This window comes from Pituophis catenifer, unplaced genomic scaffold (assembly GCF_029215685.1).
Source record: "Pituophis catenifer annectens isolate HBS135680 unplaced genomic scaffold, rPitCat1.0.hap2 SCAF_6, whole genome shotgun sequence".
Taxonomy (NCBI): domain Eukaryota; kingdom Metazoa; phylum Chordata; class Lepidosauria; order Squamata; family Colubridae; genus Pituophis; species Pituophis catenifer.
In genome coordinates this window covers 78212466-78233017 of record NW_027256886.1, presented here as the reverse complement: position 1 = coordinate 78233017, position 20552 = coordinate 78212466, and the positions used below count along the sequence as shown (strand labels likewise).

Sequence of the window (20552 nt, the reverse complement as noted above, 5' to 3'; positions counted from 1 at the left end):
TGGTATAGTGGATAAGGCATAAGGCTAGAAACTGGGAGATTATGAATTATTTTGGCTTAGATAATTTGTAGACTGAAGCAGTCCTTAAAAATTATAAATACATTTTTAAAAAACCTTGAAAGTCATACTCCCACTGCAATCTGGGACAGCCTGAAACTCTGTGCAGAAAGGTTTAGGCTGCGTTCGGCTGCACTAATTTGCACATTAGTTGATACTTTACACTTGAATGAACAGCGTGTGTCAAAACCTCAAGGCTTCCAGTGTGATTTGTCAAATTAGATTAACCGTGCAATCCGACACATTTACTTGAAAATAAGGTTCATTGTCTTCAGCCAGGCTTTTTACCATGTAAGTTTTTCTAGGATTTTTTTCCCCATGCTGATTCAAGGGTGAGAATTGGAGTCATCTAGTATGACCCTTTACCCTTCTCTCTCCATCCCCTAATATTTCGGTCTCCTAAATAGGCTCCAACTGCATTTGAAGGCTTTGGAGATAATCATCCTGCTTTTGTTCACTGTCAGATGAAATTCCATCAATAGTATTGACTTTCCCCCTTAAAAGCTGTAATCCTTTCCACGGCTGAAAACAAATTCCGTTAAAGAAAGGCCTGATGATTTAAGAAAGTATGCATAAGATTGGATTGCATAAATTTTCAATTTTGTCACAGCAAAAATAAACGAATAAATAAATGCTATATTATGCCTTTTTTTCTTTTTTTTTTTCAAAAGCTTTTTTTTTTAAACGATGGGGCATAAATCCTAAAACAGCCAAGCAATTTACAACATTTCAGGTTGTAAATCTGAATCAGCAATTTTTGATGCCAGCAATACTAGATTCTTTGTGGATCATCAGAGAGATTTGGGAATAGGAGGTGCTGTTTTGAAATTTAAGGTAGACTTCCAATGATGTCATTTTGAGACAGTTCTTCAAAATGGTATCCCTGAAGGCTCAACTCTGTCTCCAGGAGCTTATAGTGCTTACATAAAATTGGGAAATCATTAAAAGATCTGAAGCTGGGTGATGATAAATTCAATGTTAGTTAAGTCTGGGCCTCTCTTGAATGTCTGTCTGCAGGATAATTTTGTAAAGTGAGATTGAATTTAGATAATACTAGACAACCCGTGACTCATCAGGTCATTATTTCAAAGTTATTTCCTTACCAGATTCCTCAATGTCTTCAACAATGCATCCAGTGTGTGTTCTTCACTGGAAAAGTTTTTTTTTAATTCAAGGACATATTCAGAGTGATATCTGCTTTGAAAATAGCCCATGTTCAACTATATAGCAAACATCAGGAGTTGACCACAGGAAATGTCTCATAACATTTTTGTATAAAATGTTTTGATGATAATTTTTATGTCATAAAATGTTTCATAAAGTGTCAAATTTCAATTCCACAAGAATCATGGATCATGGATTTCGGATGGATTCTGTAAATTAACCCATTTGAAATATCTTGATTCAAAAAGTTTAATTAATATAGTCCTTACATACACACAGCAACATTTTATTAAGATAATTTGAGGAGCCTGCTCTGTAGCCTTCCAGGTCTGTGAATGCTAGCTCTTCTATTGGTTCTTTACTACCTTATGAAAAAAATACTTTAAAACATTTGAAAGAGGGTTTTCATATGCCAATATTTAGCTACAGTTCTATGTTTTTATTGTAAACTGTTAAGTCGCTTTGGTAATTGGGGACTAATGAGCCTAATAACCAGTGTGTGTGCGCGTATGTGTGGATGTGTGTGAGAGACACATATGTATATTTATTTGCAGCAAAATGTACTTAGCACTTGTTTCATATTTCTATGTACATGCTTCTTGCCAACATGCAAATTGCTTTTGGTTCAGGAAGAGCATAATTTATGAAATGCCTTTTTACTTTATAAAAAAATATTCAAACAATTCACCAAATGTCACAAACTGCCAAGCCTTCTGCAGGCTGATTTAAAATGTCTCCTAGTCCATTCTCCCCAGAATAAGATAATAGCAATAGCAATTAGACTTATATACCTCTTCATAGTGCTTTTACAGCCCTCTCTAAGCCATTTACAGAGTTAGCATATTGCCCCCAACAATCTGGGTCCTCATTTTACCCACCTCAGAAGAATGGAAGGCTGAGTCAACCTTGAGCCGGTGAGATTTGAGCTGCTGAACTGCAGCTAGCAGTCAGCTGAAGTAGCCTGCAGTACATCTTGCAACATGCGGTCAAGAGTACGCATCCTTATTCTTTCTGAATAAATATTAGTATTTGATTCTTGGTTTGTAGCTACTGCTATAAACAAAAAATATTATTTTGAAGTATGTATCAGCTATCTGTTTTGGCACTTTCGACCTGATACCGGGTATCTTAATCTGACCTGTTAGACTTGGCAGGTTTTATCTTTGGTTGTACTGCTCCAGCAGAATGACAGCCATAAATTTAGTCATGGTTCTTGAGTCACCTTCGGTGTCAGCCATTAACTAGCAATCTTTGCCATGATTGTGCATTGGGGTTTTTGGGAGGATGGGAATTGGCCATTAAAAATCATGTATTGTTATACATGATTTTTAGTTATTGAAGGTAGTGCTACTCTACAAGCAGTTGGAAGGCTGAATCACCTCCCCACCCCAACTGTCATGCCAGTTTTATCTCTTGCAAGTGTAGAAGAGTTGAAAAAAACGAGGTAAGAACAGTATAGCAGCCCTGTTTTGCAGCCAACTCCTTTTTTCAGTTTCTTTATTTAGAATCCCAAAGGAGAGGTTAATCATATGTTTACCTCCCCATTGAGGTTTGCATAATGCGTAGAGCCATTGTTCAGGTAAGATAATTTACAACAAACCAGGGATGGAAACCATAATTGAGGGGTGTGCTGTGGTCTTGATTTACCCTACTGTTAAGGCTTGGATCTCACACTAGGCAGAGTCTTCCGTGATTTAAAGCAGTGGTTAATACGAACCCAATCATAGTATCATAAACCACAGATTATAGTTTAGTGTGCTATATGAATAGAGTCAGTTATATTTAATTCAATAAGCTATAGCTTTATGTGTTGTATTAAACACAGTCCAAGATTGACATGCTTATGTTTGTCTAATAAGAATATGGTACAGAGATGCAGTGGCTCAGTGAGCTTGTTGATCGAAAGGTCAGCATTTCAGCGGTTTGACTCCCTAGTGCCGCGTAACGGGGTGAGCTCCTGTTACTTGTCCCAGCTTCTGTCAACCTAGCAGTTTAAAAGCAGATAAAAAATGCAAGTAGAAAAATAGGGACCACCTTTGGTGGGAAGGTAACAGCATTCCATGTGCCTTTGGCGTTTAGTCATGCCGGCCACATGGCCACCGAGACGTGCTGGCTCTTCGGCTTTGAAACGGAGATGAGCACCGCCCCCTAGAGTCAGGAACGACTAGCACATATGTGTGAGGGGAACCTTTACCTTTACCAGAGGTTGAAAAGACCACATTCGGGGACCTGCACTTATGGAAGTTGTCTTACAGAATGTATTCTTGAAATGAGTTATTTATCAGTGCCACTTTAGATAATAGACTATAAATATTTATGCAGTTGGTTTGCACAAAACATTCAAAATATACCCACCAGATTAGTCTGGACTGCCCAGCACTGTTAGGCTAAAATGTAAATAGCCTATTTGTGATTGTATGCGAATGCCTCCTTCTGACCTTGGGAGTGATAAGATTCAGTTGCAATGGATTGCAAAGAGCAGCCTTATTTTGAAGGGGAACCCAATGGCAAAAGGGGATCTAATGGGACATTTTGTTTTTTAAATCCTAAAAATTTTGGAAGTCAATTAAACCGATAGACCGTTCACCCCTTTTCTAGGGCTCGGCTAATAAATCCCACGTTCGGTATTTAAGTCTTTATTCCAAGTCTCACTTTTTTTTCTTTTTTTTTTAAATCTCTTGGCAAGCGAACAAGGGAATTGTTGCAAATGAGATTGTACCGCATATAGCATTCAACGTAGCAACGTAAATAACAAAGAGGATCTCTGGAGATTTCCCCCGAGGCTGCCTAAAAGAGCCTTGGTAGGACAGTGGTCTAAGGCACCCTGTTATTAAGCTGGTTATTAAGACCAGCTGCCTGCAATTACTGCAGGTTCGAATCTCGCCTTCCATCCTTTCTAAGGTAGGTAAATTGAGGACCCAGTTTGTGGGGGCAATAAGCTGACTTTGTATAAATATACAAAAGGATGAAGGCTATTGCTGAGCACATTGTAAGCCGCCCTGAGTCTCCGGAGAAGGGCGGCATATAAATCAAATTAAAAAAAAAAAATCGCCGACCACGCCGTCTTGGGTCGCGTTCCGAGGCTGGGCTGTGTGACAACAACACAAGTGAGTCACAAAGTAGCTCGCAGCACTTCAGCCTCGCCGGTTACGCCAACCCCAGGCGGGCGTGCTTCCCTCCCTCCCTCCCTCTCGGGGAAAGAAAGAGAGAGAGAGAGAGAGAGAGAGGCAGCCTAGGAAAGTCGAGCCCGTCCATTCAACCCGTATCCAGGTAGCTGCAGGTAAACGTGTCCCCGAGAAATCCAGCCGAGACCCGTTGGGAACCTGTTGAGCCTCTCCTGAGGCGGCCGCCTGCCTGCCTCTGTCGCCTGCTCTCCCTCAGGCGACGCGCTCTTCGTTAACCTCGAAGCCCCGGTGCTGCCTGCCTGCCTGCCTGCCAGAAGCAACCCCCGGTGCTGTCCTCGCCTCACCCTCCGCCGGAAACAAGGACGGCGGTGCAGCCCTCGCCTTATAAAGGCAAAACGCGCCCGGGGGAGGAGGAGGAGGAGGAGGAGGAAGGAAGGAAGGGGCGAGTGCGAGCCTCTCACCGGAGCATCGCTTTTCGCCTCGCGCCGGTGCAGCCAAAAAAAAAAAAACAAAACGGCGGGGGCTTCCCTCTCTGGTCCCTCGCCACAATTCTTTTTTTTTTCCATAAAAACAAAACAAAACCCCAAAACACTTCGCTTCGGAGCCCCGTTTGCTTCCCACCCACCCACACTCTCCACCCCCGCGGGCGAGGTGGAGGCGGGGGGGGAAGAGTCCATGTCTTTGCTTGCGCCTGCCCGTCCTCCTGTGGCTGCGCGCAAAGCCCACATTAAATGGGAGCCCCCTTTGTTTGGAGAGCCGAGCGAGCGCTTGCTTTGGACAACGGCTGGCTTTTTTCCTCGCTTTTGTCATTGGCGCGGCCTTTTCTGGAGGTCCTTTTTTTCTCTTCTCCCCCCCCACCCCCCCCCACGCTCCGTTTTCCCCCCCCTCCTCATTCGTGTGCATGTGTGTGTGTATGTGTGTGGGTCTGTATATGTGCGCGCGCGCTCTCGTGTGTATATGTGTGCGTAATAATAATTCGCGAGGCATGCCTAGCACGTCCCTAGCGTTGGCAGGCAGTTTTTGCTGCGCTCCTCCGAGCAGCGGCCGCCGCCGCCGTGGCTGTGAAGCAGCACCATGAGCATAATTTCGCCAAAGCGCGCTGAAGAAGTGCACACTCCGCACAGGGCTTTTCTGCAGAAGGAAGCAAGATGGCTACCCTGTGGCTTTCGCTGTGAAGAATGCCGAGCCTTCCTCAGCCCGACTTTTGAGCTGAGGGAAAGGTGGTTTGTTTTATTTGTTTTTTTCTCCTCCCCTCCCCCCAAACCCTCTTTCCTGGGTTAACCCTCTTTTCCCCGCGGTGGTGCGGCTGACTTGCTCGGTCCCCGTTTTAAGTCGCGGGAGAGAGAAGTCCTGCGTGGTGTGGTGTGCCCGTGAAGTCTTCCGATGGGAAAAAAAAAAAAAGGGGGAGAGAAAAAAAAAACTGGTTTTGTTTACTTGACTGGCTTAATTCACCCGGGTTTATTTTTGCCATTTGATGTCTTTCTTTAGGTGCTAACTGAAAACAAAAGGCCTCAGAGAAGGAAGCGAAGAGTTCCAAAGGTAAAAAAAAAAAAAAACCAAAAACAAAAAACAAAAAAAACCCCAACCCCTATTGCTTGTTTTATTAATCGCATTTTTAGAGAAACGGGTCTGGCTCTTAGGATGGAATGAGAAAAAGGGGCATGACTTCCCAGATGTTGGTATTTTTAGCTAAATGTAAAAAAAAAAGCTCACCACATTTCTCCTGTTTCCCTGGGATCTGACACCGAATGCACAAAACTGCCAGTTAAAAAAAAAAAAAAATCAAGCTGTTCGTGATATTCCTTCTTGTTCTATAAAGGCTGCGGTGATAAAGATGATTATGATGGAGTAAGCCCTGCTGAATTAATTCAGAATGACTGCTGAGTAAATATGCTCAAAGGACAGCCCTGGAAATGATGCCTCTGTCCTGAAAAATGAACTTCTTTCCAAGGCTTGCACCTATTTTATACCAAATGTTGAATAATTGTGCTGATGTTCATTTTACTATGTTCAGTAAAATCAATCTCCCCTTTCCGTAAAGTTGACATGTTTTCAGACAATTACGGTCTGAAACTGGTAAGTAATCTTAAAAGGCATGTTCTTCAATAAATGACTGCCGAACGGAAAATGTTTAAATATTGTGGAGTCATAGAATTAGCAAGTGGGAAAACCCCAGGACGTGTTCCATGTTCTTTGCATGCATGTAATTGACCTCTATAAATGGCTACCTTGTTCTCTTTCAGTGATTCAGGGAATTCCTGCACACGTGCTGAGGAAATCCCTGTTTACGATGGGGAATCCCCACCCCATAATAGAGAATTTGGGCCCCTCCCATGCTGCGTGTTATTCTAGCCTTAAAGAATTCTAACTCTTGGCCAGTGTGTTTCGTGTAGCGCTTTGACGGTAAAAATGTATCGCGCCCAATTGTTGGTACGTTTTCTTATTGGGGTGTTTTGCCTGGGTATCTAGCATCATATGGATTTCTTGGAAGCTTGCGTTAAGTTTAAGGCTTTAAATCCTAATGACTATTAAAAAAGTAGTTGCTTTGTGGTAATGATACTTTGTGGTAATGTTAAAGTGGTGGAATACAGTAGTTATGAGTATTTTTCTGTCCTTGCCACTTGCAAATCATTATTTAAAAATTGTGAAAATAATTTGTTGGGCAAAATAGCCTGTAAAGATAATACAGATAAAAAAGTAAAGCAGATATTCTTTAAAAATTTAAGATAATGCTTATGCATTCACTAAAATCTCCAGATATGGCTGCAGTTTGTGCAGACTTATTTAGGCATAACATATAATAAGTGCACTGGGACTTATAAGTAAATATGTATTATACTATATTGTTAATTAGTGAAATTTTCAGAGTTCCATTTTCAATGAGAATTGGGAAATAATGCATGTAAATTTCTAACATGTTGTACAGTAGCTTTTACTGAATTATTTTCTGAATTTGATCAATTTACCTGTTCTATTAGAGCTGTGATTTTTGATTGATTTATTTAATGAACCAAAAGATACAGTTTTTGTACGGTCTGCATTCAGATTTGACCTTTACTTTGTTCCTATTTTAATTTGAGAAATTGATTTACAGTCCACTCCTAAACTGATCTTTCATCAAAATCAGTGGATTTGTTTTCAAGTAAACATATATTTAGATATTCTGATATTAACAACAAACAATAATTTAAGGGAGAAAACAATAGATTCCTTGTTCTCATTCAACAGTTTGCTTTGCTACCAAGAAAGAGCAAACTAAATAGTAATTAAGTGAATTAACTTTCCTTTGTCCTGGTGAGACACCGTTTGGAATAATGTGTCTAGTTCTGAACACCAAAAAGGAGAGAAGTGAGTGAATTCACAGGAGTTCCAAGGTGGTGAGATAATTGGTAACCCAGCCTTATGAGAAATTATTAAATGATCTTATAAGATTTTTATCCTATCCTGATTTTCTTCTTTCTCCTCCTGTTTTCCCTATAACAACAACCCTGTGAGGTGGGTTAGCCTGAGAGAATGAATTGCCCAAAGTCACCCAATTGGCTTTCATGCCTAAGGTGGGGGATGAGCTCCTGATTTCTAGATCTGCACCTTAAACACTACACCAAGCTGACTAGGTATATTTAGCCTGCAGCAGAGAAGTTTAGGGGGGCTTGTGTAGAGTAGTCTCTGGATATCTGAAAAGTTCTCATGTAGAAGAGGAAGTAGATATTCTCTGTCCCTTGAGGGGGCAGGATCAGGACCAGTGGGTTAAGCACTGCAAGAGTTTCCTGAATGTACAGTATAAGCTTTCAACCAGTAGAACAGACAATGCAGGAGGTTGGTTTAGGTCAGGGGTCTCCAACCTTGGCAACTTTATGCCTGGTGGACTTCAACTCCCAGAATTCCCTAGCCAGCTTTGCTTTGCTGGCTGGGGAATCCTGGGAGTTGAAGTCCTCCAGGCTTAAAGTTGCCAAGGTTGGAGACTTCTGGTCTAGGTGACCCCTGAGGTTCATAAGATTGTAAGGAAACAAGAGATCATCCCTATAGCCCCGTTGATATGAATTCTTCTACTTTAGCAGTGTGCCTCTTATTGTTTGCCTGGATCAAACTTAGTAAAATTGTTGCCCTTATATGAAGGTGATGATATTCACCTGTTGCTGCTACTCTTAACTGGGGGTAGTAATTTCAGAGTCTTGTGGAGTTGGATGGCCTTCTAACCCAATGAATAAATTAATCCCATGCCCCTTAAGAACAGTTTCCTGCTTCTGGTTCCCATGCTTTTTGCTTCCTCTATCTGTTTGCTAGTGGGGCATTGTTTGCAATATTTGATCTCAAGTTGTGGGATTGATGGGCTGTTGAGCCTTGCGCGATCTTACTAGTAGACTGAGGTTTTGTACATGACAACCATTATGAATAATTAGACAAATTAATCTCTTTGGTTTCCTTGTTACATAGTAATCGGAGCTGTGAGTACATTGCAGTGACTCCACTTTGCTTGTTGACTCCATTCCGTTTAAGAGTAAGTGCTTGCAACTATTGGAAACGCAGGTACTCAAACACAGGTCATGATCTACTCACAGTAGCTTCTCCAGTAGAAATGTCAGTCTGATGGAATGTCTTCTGTTAGGTTGACATTCCCCTGAAAATTAAAATTTGGTCTAGTGGTTAAGACGCCAGGCTAGAAATCGTGAGACCATGAGTTCTAGTCCCACCTTAGCCATGAAAGCCAGCTGGGTGACTTTAGGCCAGTCGTTCTCTCTTAGCCCAACTCACTTCACAGGGTTGTTGTTGAGGGAGAATAGGAGGAAGAAGATGTTTTGGGTATGTTTGTTGCCTTAAATTATTTGTAAAAATAACAAAGGCAGGATACAGGCAAACAAACAAACAATAGGATAAATGGATGAACCCACTGTTGATATTGTTAGGTTAGTCTTATTATGCATAGGGGCTGATAGAATGCAGTCCAGTGTTCTTGCAATAGACAGGTGGAAAGAAATGTTAATAATTGGGCAATAATTGAGTTGACCCATAACCTTAGCACAAGGCTTGAGTTCTTAGAATCCATTCTAGAATATGAACATAAGCAAACATCTGGTAATCCTTATTTAGCCAAGCTGGTGGAAAAAAGCACTAATTCTGTTCTCCAGGAACTTCAGAAATTCAGTCTAGATTTAGACTCTGTTCTAAATAGCTTGATTGTGTGGTGGATGATCTGTACTAAGAAAGATCTAAGGGAAGTATGACTTGGTTGTCATCTTAGATTTCTTAAATGGTTTTTTATTCTATTGATTATAGTATTTTTTCTAGTTGCTTGAGGAAAATAGACATGGCACTGCTTTTAGTGTTGATTTGGATAATGGAAAGTTTTGCTTGGCCCTTTGAGAATTATTCTGTGAGGGGCATTATTATTTAGGAAATGTGAAGAATCATGCATGGATTTCGTGTTAAGTGCCATTAGTATTCTGATAGTACCCAATGTACTATTAAAATGTAATAGTTTAAATGGTGAATAGTGCTTCTGTAAGATGTCACATCCCTGGATTGGTTGCACTGGTTACTGATAGTTTCCAGCCACAGTTCAAGTCTTCGCTTCTTATGATGTGGGAAGACTTCTGTAATTTGGGCCTTATTTTGCAAGAATGTCTACATCTGTGTGATCTGTCCTAACATTTAGATGTTCAGTGGGCACTACACATCTGCTTAACAGCAGCAGCTAAAAATTATTTTTCCCCCATGGGTGGAGTTTGGTGCTGGAGTTTGAAGCTAGCACTCATTTGGCTTAAAACTTTATGTTTTAAAAAATTCTTATGAAGTTTTTTTTTTAAAAAAAATAGTTTTGTTACTTAGGTTTTGGTAATTACTATTGTATATGAATTATACAATATATGTATATGTTAACTATCTAAAGCCACTAATGGCAATAGCAGCAAATAAAATTTTAAAAAAGCAATAATTTGTTGAAGGTTATTGAAGTAATACTTAAGTTTACATGATGTAAAGTACTTTTATAGGATACAGTAATTTTGAATTTGTAAGCAGGGTGGGTTTTATTTAAATAACCTACATTCCTATTTGCATTGTGATGTAAATTAGTAACTAAGAAAACTTAATATATCATAATTCCTAATAAATGGAGTCTTGCTGCCTTATGTAACCAATGTAGCTATTCCTATGTACTAAGATAAAGCTTTTATAATAAGTTGATACCATATATAATACTTATTTAATAAGTTTATTTCAGGTTAATTTTCATTTAATATTGAACCATGATCATAGCAGGTGTTTCGTTATCTTACTGATGAGCATAGTAGTATCATTAAAATACTCCCAAATGGGGTGTGTTTTATGGAGTCTGCTTTTTAGATCAGCAATATCTTCAAAGCCTCAGGGCCATATTCTTTGCTTTTGATTGACTTTTTATTCCTCCTGCATTTATATCCATTTTTGCTTAGATAATGTTACCACCTCAAATTCTCTGTTCAATAATCCTAATGTGAGCTCAGTTACTCCTTCAGTTAATCTCTCTTGCCTCCATATTAATAAGCAAGTTGTTTGTGATGTTGTGTTCTAAGACTATTTCCCCACTATGTAAGACTCTTAACTTAGTGATTTTAGTTTAATTTCCAAGAAAGTAGCTATGTGTTCTGGTGCAGGAAAAACAAGATATATCTAATTTCAGCTGCAATCTACAAAAGTTTATGTTATAATAAGAAGAACCAACGTTGTCAGAACAGACGTTAAAGTGAAACAAATGACTGGGCAGATATGAACTTTCAGGGCATTGAAAAGTATGGCTAAAATTCATTGTTTTGAAAAAAGGCGAGAAAAATATTTAGGATTTCAACCCTAGGTTAGTCAGTAGGTCTCTCTCTCTTCCCCTTTCATACACACATACACCCACATACCCCCACACCGAGATACATGCACACATGTCTTGATTCCTGCCAACTGATGTTATTTGTGTGACTTCTTTCATGTCTGCAATAAAAGCCAGCTATGATGTGTTCTTGAAGTCTCTAGTCAGCTACCTAAGTGTTTGATTCAGTTTCTGGACTGAGGACTTCATTACAGTGACTGTGTAATCTACTGATACTTACCTTATATAAAGTAAGCTGTATCTGACTCAAAGAGTAAATGACCACAGATCCCCTTGCAACTGCTTTGTCAGTGCATTGAGTCACCAGTGCCTTGTTTCAGTAGTAGAAGTCAGCAGTGAGCCAGTTGGGTCAGTTAACAAAAATAATAAACTTGATTGTCCAGCAGTTGGGACAGAAACTGCTACAAGCACTAGCTCTTGAATTATCATGATCCACGATTCAGCAGTGGTTGCCACTACATCAGCAGTTGTTCTATACCTGTGATGGCGAACCTATGGCATGCGTGCCAGAGGTGGCACACAGAGCCTTGTCTGCTGGCACGTGCGCCGTTGCCCCACGTCAGATCTCCATGGCGTTTCTTTCGTGAGCTTCTGTTTCCCTGCAAACGACGAAACAGAAGCTCACGAAAGAAAAAAAATCTTACCACTTGCCGTGCTGCCAGTGTTGGGATGCCCTGCCTCCTGCTGGCCAGTTGATCATCGGGTCTTTGCTGCACATGTGTACATTCGTGCATTTCTGCGCATGTTCATGAATGTCTGTGCATGTTCATGTCTGTGCATGCGCACACACCGTTCAGTTTGGGCATGCACACGCATTTTGGGCACTCTGTGTCTAAAAGGTTTGCCATCACTGTACTATACCAAGCACTGGCCTCTCTGCTGGATAAGTAGGCTGGGAATCTGTGAATGTTCCACCTTCGTTGCGCAGTGTGAGTTAGGTATCACCTAAGACCAAAGAAATTTCCCATTGAATAAGATTTATTAGTCTAATGACAGAGGGAGCTGCAATAGGAGGAACCCTCCTCGTTTAGGATGGCCCAGAATTTGACACCTACATCCATTTTTAGTATTTTTGAGAGCTAACCTCAACCACTCCATCCAGCTTTAATAATCCCTTCATCTGTCTTGATAGGGAGAGCTAGGAAGGTGGAGGGAGTAAGCTCAGCAGGGAGATCAGAGCAGACAGCTTCAGTAGCAATGTAAGGTGCCAACCACCCCCTCCTGTTGCAAAATGGCTGGCTTCTGTACAATAAAGTACACAGGTGGGAAAACAATGTAAAATTAGAATTATGTGGCTGTTATTCTCTCTCTCCCTCCCTCCCTCCCTCCCACTCTCTGGTAGTTCTTCATTTTCCACTTGAATGACAGTCTTTCAGCTGTTTGATAAAACTAGCATAAAATAAAAACATGTCCTTCACTTTCTGCCTTGAAGCTGGAGTAGTGATCTGGATGAACCCCTACATGAAGTGCTCTGTGCAAAAACATCCTTTTGTCTTCAAATGCTAGCACAGGCTGTGGAAGGAGCTTAATTTAACTGTTAAGTGAAACATGGGGCAGAGTCATTTGACAGGGGTTCCCTTATCTTCTCTTTGCCCAGCCTCACAACCACTGGCTTTATCTATGTTCTTCCTTCTGTGAGAGAAAAAAACTCCTCAGTGACCACAGCTGCCAGCCAGCCAGCCGAGTTTTGGAGGATCTAAAATGACAAATTACCTTCTCTGGTGTGGCCTTACATTAAAGTTGATGTCAAGGCCCATGTTTCTTCCCTTTGCTAGACTTGTCACTGTGCCAGGCTTCTCAGTGCTGGCTGGTGTGTTTCATCCCCACAATTTGGGACAATTTCATTGGACTTTGTTATGTGTTAAGAATAAAGCCTAGATGCTGTGCTGGCGATAGTTAGTTTTCTTTCTAAAATGATTTCATGCCCCACCCCCAATCTATTAAATGGATGCAGAAGTGTACATTCAGTTTTCTATAACATATTCTTTGAATACCGTTGCCCTTGTTCTACCCCATCTTAGTGAGAGGTTAGGACAATTTATAAGGTAAAGGTAAAGGTTCCCCTCGCACATATGTGCTAGTCGTTCCCAACTCTAGGGGGCAGTGCTCATCTCTGTTTCAAAGCTGAAGAGCCAGCGCTGTCTGAAGACATCTTCCTGGTCATGTGACTGGCATGACTAAACGCCAAAGGCACACGGAACGCTGTTACCTTCCCACCAAAGGTGGTCCCTATTTTTCTATTTGCATCTTTTACGTGCTTTTGAACTGCTAGGTTGGCAGGAGCTGGGTCAAGTAACAGGAGCTCACCTCGTTACACAGCACTAGGGATTTGAACCGCTGCTGACCTTTCGATTGACAAGCCCAGCATCTTAGCCACTGAGCCACCGTGTCCCTGGACAATTTATGGAGGAATGTAATTTGAATTTTGAATGCAGGAGGAACAGATTGGAATATTTGATTTGTTGGAAGAATAATCCAGACACAAGTAGCTCATGGCATAGAGATGTCCCCTTCAGTGATCTAGGCGCGATACATTCAGAAGCCTACAATCCCTGGCCACCATTATAAATTACCAGCCTTGCTAGATGGCAATACTTAGCCACTCTTAGCTGATCTAAAAAGCTAAGTAAACTTGCATTTTGTCAATCCTTGGATAGGACACAAGGAAATCCCAGGAATGTAAATTAAATTAGGAAGTTGAAAAGACATCCCAGAAAATAAATAAATGGCAAACTATTTTCTTCACCTGCCAAGAGAACTGTGTGAATTAGTCACCCCAAACTGACCTTGACTTGAATGTGTCGTTTCCTTCATAAAATTGCAAGAATAATCTCAAAAATGTTTAAAATGAAACAGTTTGACCAAAGGAAGATACTGTCAATAAGGCTTTGCCCCCTGGTGGACAAATGAAATGTAATTTCTTTGGTTTGCCTTTCCAAGAGAGACTGTTTAAAATTGTACATAGAGAAATGTCAACATATGTGTGCCAGATTTCTTTGATCAAAAGTCTCTGAGCCGGTTAGGAAAGAGTAATAGAAATTCCTACAAATTTTAAGCCTAACAAGAGAACTATTTTAAATGTATTCATTGGCTGCCAATTTGCTTCCGGGTCCAATTCAAGGTGCTTCTTGTCACCGTCAAAGCCCTTACATGGCTTGGGACCAGGTTATTTGAAGGACTTAAGTTTAGAGGCAGGCAGGGAATGTTACATGTCCCCCCTCTTAAAGAGGCCCATCTAGCAGGACCAAGAAGTGCCTTCTCTATGGTGACTTCCTCCCTGTGGAATATCATCCCCATGGAGATAAAATTGGTCTTCGCTTTGATACTGAAGACGTAATTTTGCCAACAGACTTGGAGAACCCAGAGTGGGATGGAACCCATCAATTGGCTCATTTGATTGTCACCAGGGAATCGGAGTGGAGGGTTATTGTTTTTTATTGTTTTTCTATTGGGTTTTTATCTTTGTAAAGCCACCTGGAGTCACTGAGAGTAAGTTGGGACAGCCATATAAATTTTCTTAAATGAAAAAAATAAATAAATTAGCCTTCACTGAAATTTGTTACGATGAGCATAATGCTTTGAGTCCAGATCTTATGATTGGATATACAGCTTTAGAAATGCAAGAACTCAGTTCTCAATGCATTTTTAACATTTATCCTAATTTTTATTATTTTAAAAATGCTTCTCATTATGACTGATTTGCCTTAGGTTTTTCAGGACTTCTTCAACCCAATATCTACCGTACCCAATTTTCATTTCTTTTAAAAAGATTCTGATTAGTTATTTAACTTGCCAGAAATATCTTTTATATTTCAGATTATATTTCCCCAAAAATATTAAAATCATAGATTATTTTGAATATACTTACTCTATAATGTTGTCGTCTATTAATGGTGTATTTCTAGCAAATTTATATTTGACATGAAGATATTACAGGCATCCAGTGAAGATTGTAAAAGTAATTTAAACACACCTGAAAGGCAGTGTCTTTTTATTTATCTCAGTTTCTTAGCCAATAACATTCAAAAGAAACATTCGGTTTATGTTTATAAAGCCTTTTGTTTACATTGGAGAATTTTCAATCAGGATAATGTAGTGATGTACATTAAAAAAGACTTGTGCTTTGATTGCTTGGTGCACACAGTCTTGAATTTGTACATGGGAGGGAGGGAGAGGAAGAGAGGGGGGGAGAAGGAGAGGCATAGCAACATCCTGTGTATATGTCAGGATGCATTTTTGGCTAGAACACCAAATTCTCAGAATTTCTCAGGAGGATAAAAATACAACTTATTATATAAATAGTAAATAAAATTTATTTATATATATAATAGGCAGGAAAAAAACTGGGTTTTTTTCTTAAATCATGCAGCATTGAAAGGCCTGGAATGTTTTTTTCCCCTGTGAGTGTTCTATTCTCTCTCCCCAGGCATTGACATCTCAGTGCAAGTATAGATTAAATTGGTATGTTCTCTGAAGATATAGATGTCATTTTAAGGTTTTTTAATGTGTAAAAGGCATAATTTTAAAAATCTGTATAGATATAATGGACACAGAAAAAGAAATGTGGATTAATATAGCAGTAAGATTAAAAAAAAGTAAAAGGGACATGGTGGCTCAGTGGCTAAGGCTTGTGGATCGAAAGGTTGGCAGTTCAGTGGTTCGAATCCCTAGTGCCACGTAACGGGGTGAACTCCTGTTACTTGTCCCAGCTCCTGCCAACCTAGCACGTAAAAATGCAAGTAGAAAAATAGGGACTACCTTTGGTGGGAAGGTAACAGCATTCTGTGCGCCTTTGGCATTTAGTCATGCCTGCCACATGACCGCGGAGACATCTTCGGACAGTGCTGGCTCTTTGGCTTTGAAATAGAGATTAGCACCGCCCCCTAGAGTTGGAACAACTAGCACATACATGCGAGGGGACCCTTTACCTATGATTAGTAGTAGAATTTATATGATATAAATCAAGAGATTCTCTTGAATATTTATTTATTTTATTTATTTATTTGTTTAAATTTCTATACCGCCCTTCTCCAAATAGGACTCAGGGCGGTGCACAGCCTAAGTAAAAACAAAGCATACAAAATTTAAAAAACAGTATTAAAATAATTAAATATTCTGGCCGTAAATTAAAACAACCCAATTTAAAATCAATTTAAAATTTAGCTCAAGCCAGCCCAGCTAGTTGAAATAAATAGGTTTTCAGGGCCCGGCGAAAAATCCGGAGGTCTGTTATTATACGTAACTCTGGGGGAAGGTTATTCCAGAGGGTGGGCGCCGTCACAGAGAAGGCTCTCCCCCTGGGGGTCGCCAGCCGACATTGTCTGGCGGACGGCACCCTGAGGAGGCCCACTCTGTGTGAGCGTACTGGCCGGTGGGAGGCTATTGGTGGCAGTAGGCGGTCTCGTAAGTACCCCGGCCCTAAGCCATGGAGTGCTTTAAAGGTGGTCACCAACACCTTGAAGCGCACCCGGAAGACCACCGGGAGCCAGTGCAGCTCGTGCAGGAGAGGTGTCACATGGGAGCGCCTCGTCGCCCCCATAATCCCCCGCGCGGCCGCGTTCTGGACCAGCTGGAGCCTCCGGGTGCACCCCAGGGGGAGTCCCATGTAGAGAGCGTTGCAGTAGTCTAGGTGGGAAGTGACTAGTGCCTGAGTGACTGTGCGTAGAGAGTCCCGATCTAGAAAGGGGCGCAACTGGCGTATCAGGCGAACCTGATAAAAAGCCCCCCGGGCCACGGCCGTCAAATGATCTTCTAGAGACAGCCGTGCGTCCAGGAGGACGCCCAAGTTGCGAGCCCTCTCCGTGGGGGCGAGTGATTCGCCCCCAATAGCCAGCGATGGGGTCAGCTGGCTATATCGGGACGCTGGAAGCCACAGCCACTCGGTCTTGGAGGGGTTGAGTCGGAGCCTGTTTCTCCCCATCCAGGCCCGCACGGCCTCCAGGCACTGGGACATCACTTCAAGGGCATCGTTGGGGTGGCCTGGGGTGGAGATGTACAGCTGGGTGTCATCAGCGTACTGATGGAACTCCACCCCGAAGCCACGGATGATCTCACCCAGCGGCTTTACATAAATGTTGAACAGAAGGGGCGAGAGGACCGACCCTTGTGGCACCCCACAAGCAAGGTGCCTCGGGGTCGACCGCTGCCCCCCCGTCAACACAGATTGCGACCGGTCAGAGAGGTAGGAGGAGAACCACCGCAGAACGGTGCCCCCCACCCCCAACCCCGCCAACCGGTGCAACATGATACCATGATCGATGGTATCAAAAGCCGCTGAGAGGTCTAACAGGACCAGGATAGAGGAGCAACCCCTATCCCGAGCCCTCCAGAGATCATCCACCAACGCGACCAATGCCGTTTCCGTGCTGTGCCCAGGCCGGAAGCCGGACTGGAGCGGGTCTAGATAGACAGTTTCATCCAGGTACCGGGGAAGCTGTTGCGCTACCACACTCTCAACAACCTTCGCAACGAAGCGAAGGTTGGAGACTGGACGATAGTTAGCCAAAACAGCCGGATCCAGAGAGGGCTTCTTGAGGAGGGGCCTCACAACCGCTTCTTTCAAAGCGGCCGGCAGGACCCCCTCACTCAAAGAAGCGTTAACAATCTTCTGGAGCCAGCCTCGTGTCACCTCCCGGGAAGCCAGTACCAACCAGGAGGGACACAGGTCCAATAAACATGTGGTCGCGTTCAGCCGTCCCAGGACCCTGTCCATGTCCTCGGGAGCCACAGGATCGAACTCCCCCCAGATAACACTCTCAAGACCTGCCTCAGTCATCCCGTCTGGACATACCCAGTCAGAGGCCAGCCCTTCCCGAATCTGAGCGATTTTGTCATACAGATACTGCACAAAGTCCTCAGCTCGGCCCTGCAAGGGGTCATCCCACGCTTCCAGATGGAGGAGGGAGCGGGTCACCCTAAACAGGGCGGCCGGGCGATTATCTGATGACGCGATAAGAGCGGCAAAATAGCTAGATTTTGCCGCTTTTATTGCCACTAGGTAGGTCTTAATATGAGACCTCACCAGTGTTCGGTCGGATTCGGAGCGGCTGGTCCTCCAACTACTCTCCAGGCGTCTTTTCCGGCGCTTCATCTCCCTAAGCTTCTCGGAGAACCAAGGAGCTAGGTGAGTTCGGTGCCGGGTCAGAGGCCGCAAAGGCACGACACGGTCCAAGGCCCCGGCAGCCGCACTATCCCAGGCGGCCACCAGGTCCTCAGCCGAGTCATGAGCCAGAGTCTCAGGAAATGGCCCAAGCTCCATCTGGAACCTATCAGGGTCCATCAGGCACCTGGGGCGGAACCACCTGGTCGGTCCCGCCTCCCTGCGGCGGGGTGCAGCGGTTAGAAAGTCCAGTCGAAGGATCGAGTGGTCAGACCATGACAAGGGTTCGATGACTATATCCCCTGTATCAAGGCCACTCGACCACTGACCAGAGACAAAAACTAAGTCCAGAGTGTGTCCACCCGTGTGAGTGGGGTCATGAATTAACTGAGTAAGGTCCATGGCCGTCATGGAAGCCATGAACTCCCGAGCCACCTCAGACGTTTCGCCGACAGATGGCAGATTGAAATCCCCCATGACTAGAAGTCTGGGGGTACCAACCGCCACCTCAGCTATGACGTTGAGCAGCTCGAGCAGGGCCGTTGCCACGCGGCAGGGAGCCAGGTACATGATCAACAAGCCCATCTGTACTCCACGACCCCATCTCACAAAAAGGGACTCACATCCGGCTATCTGTGGAACAGTGGTCTCCCTCGGATCAAGACTTTCCTTTATAATAACCGCCACCCCCCCACCCCTGCCCTGAGCTCTCGGCTGATGGAATGCTCGGAAACCTGGTGGGCACATATCCACGAGGGGAACCCCCCCCTCATGGCCCAACCAGGTCTCCGTAATACCTGCCAGGTCCGCTCCCCCCTCCTGAATAAGATCGCAAATGAGGGGGGCTTTATTTACCACGGACCTGGCATTGCACGACAGCAGCCGAAGGCTCGGGCCCTGAGAGTCTGAACAGCCTGGGATACGAGAAGGGCTATGGGGACCGGGGCGCGCCACCGCTCGAAGATAGCGAGTGCGCGCCCCCACCACATGATGCGGCCCCCTGCTCCCGCCATATCTGCCCCTCCCACTCAGCACATTATGAGTCAAATAAATTCTTATTTGTATTTATATAGAAAGGTTCCCCAAGAATTGCAGTTACACCCTTGAATATCTCAAATGATGGTTAAGTTTTTCTACGAAGTTTGAATGGATTAAAAATTTGAAATGAAATGGCATTTACCCTGACATTAGGGTCAGAATGTAAGATAATCAATCAATATGATTTTTTTTTTGGCTAGCTTAGTATATTATCATATTTATTTACTTCAACCTGGCTTCTTTTGTTTTTTTTCAATTTTGCTGGTCTTTGATCAAATAAATATGATTGATTGATTGATTGATTGAATGAATGAATGTAAGATGACCTTTATTTTACCCAATTTCTTCTGCCACCTTTGTAATGAAAAGTAGTTGTTCAGATGAATTTAAAATGTGAAGAGGCATTGGTTTGCATCTCTATCCTTCAGACATTTTAAAATTGCACTTTTTTTAAAAAAAAAAGTGTTCCATTATCATTTATTTGTAGGCAATATAGGGGTGAAGATTTTTAAAAATACAAAGAGAATTTTTTTCTTTTCGCAATACTTTTCTCTTTTGTTCCCCAACAGAGCAGTTAGTAAGTTATTAAATAATAAACAAGAGAAAAGGATTGAGTGTGACTAAATGCATTTCTGAAAAGTTGATGTATCTTAATTTTTTTTTCTTTTAATTGATTTTCTGTTAAATACATTTCTTAGTGCTTAACAAACATCGTGTTGTCTGGGTATTTTGCTTAACAATACAAATTTACATTCTTTTCCAACAATTGGTAACATAAGATTCCATGTTTCCCTGAAAATAAGACATTCCCTGATAATAAGCCCAATTGGGCTTTTGAGTGCATGTGCTAAAAATAAGCCCCACCCTCGAAAATAAACCCTCCCCAAAAATATTTAAACGCATGCACAGCCGGTCCCCGCCATTTCCTCTGGTTAGGGTTAGGGAGACAGAGCTGGAAATCAGGTAAGACAGCAAAAGGAGCCCCGTCTTGCTCCATGTGCCCCAAAATAATAAGACCTCCCTGAAAATAAGGGCAAGCGCTTATTTTGGGGTTCAAAAAATATAAGACAGGGTCTTATTTTCGGGGAAACACGGTAATATTCCACATCTTCTTTCTGTTTACTTTTCAAAATATCCATTTCTGCAATGGTTATCTTCCGCACTAGACAACCAGTGCACAAAGCAGAACAACTACTTGACAAATATTTAATTA

The 20552-nt window shown here is 42.5% G+C and overlaps 1 protein-coding gene across 1 annotated transcript in view; it reads left to right on the top strand.

The window, feature by feature from the left end:
- The window catches only part of TET1 (tet methylcytosine dioxygenase 1), an 88663-nt gene that overhangs the window by 13628 nt on the left and 54483 nt on the right, over positions 1–20552 (top strand). Inside the window, exon 2 of the mRNA XM_070945801.1 lies at positions 5835–5885. Within this exon, the coding sequence (XP_070801902.1) occupies positions 5835–5885 (51 nt within the window). The remainder of the gene's footprint in view (positions 1–5834; positions 5886–20552) is intronic.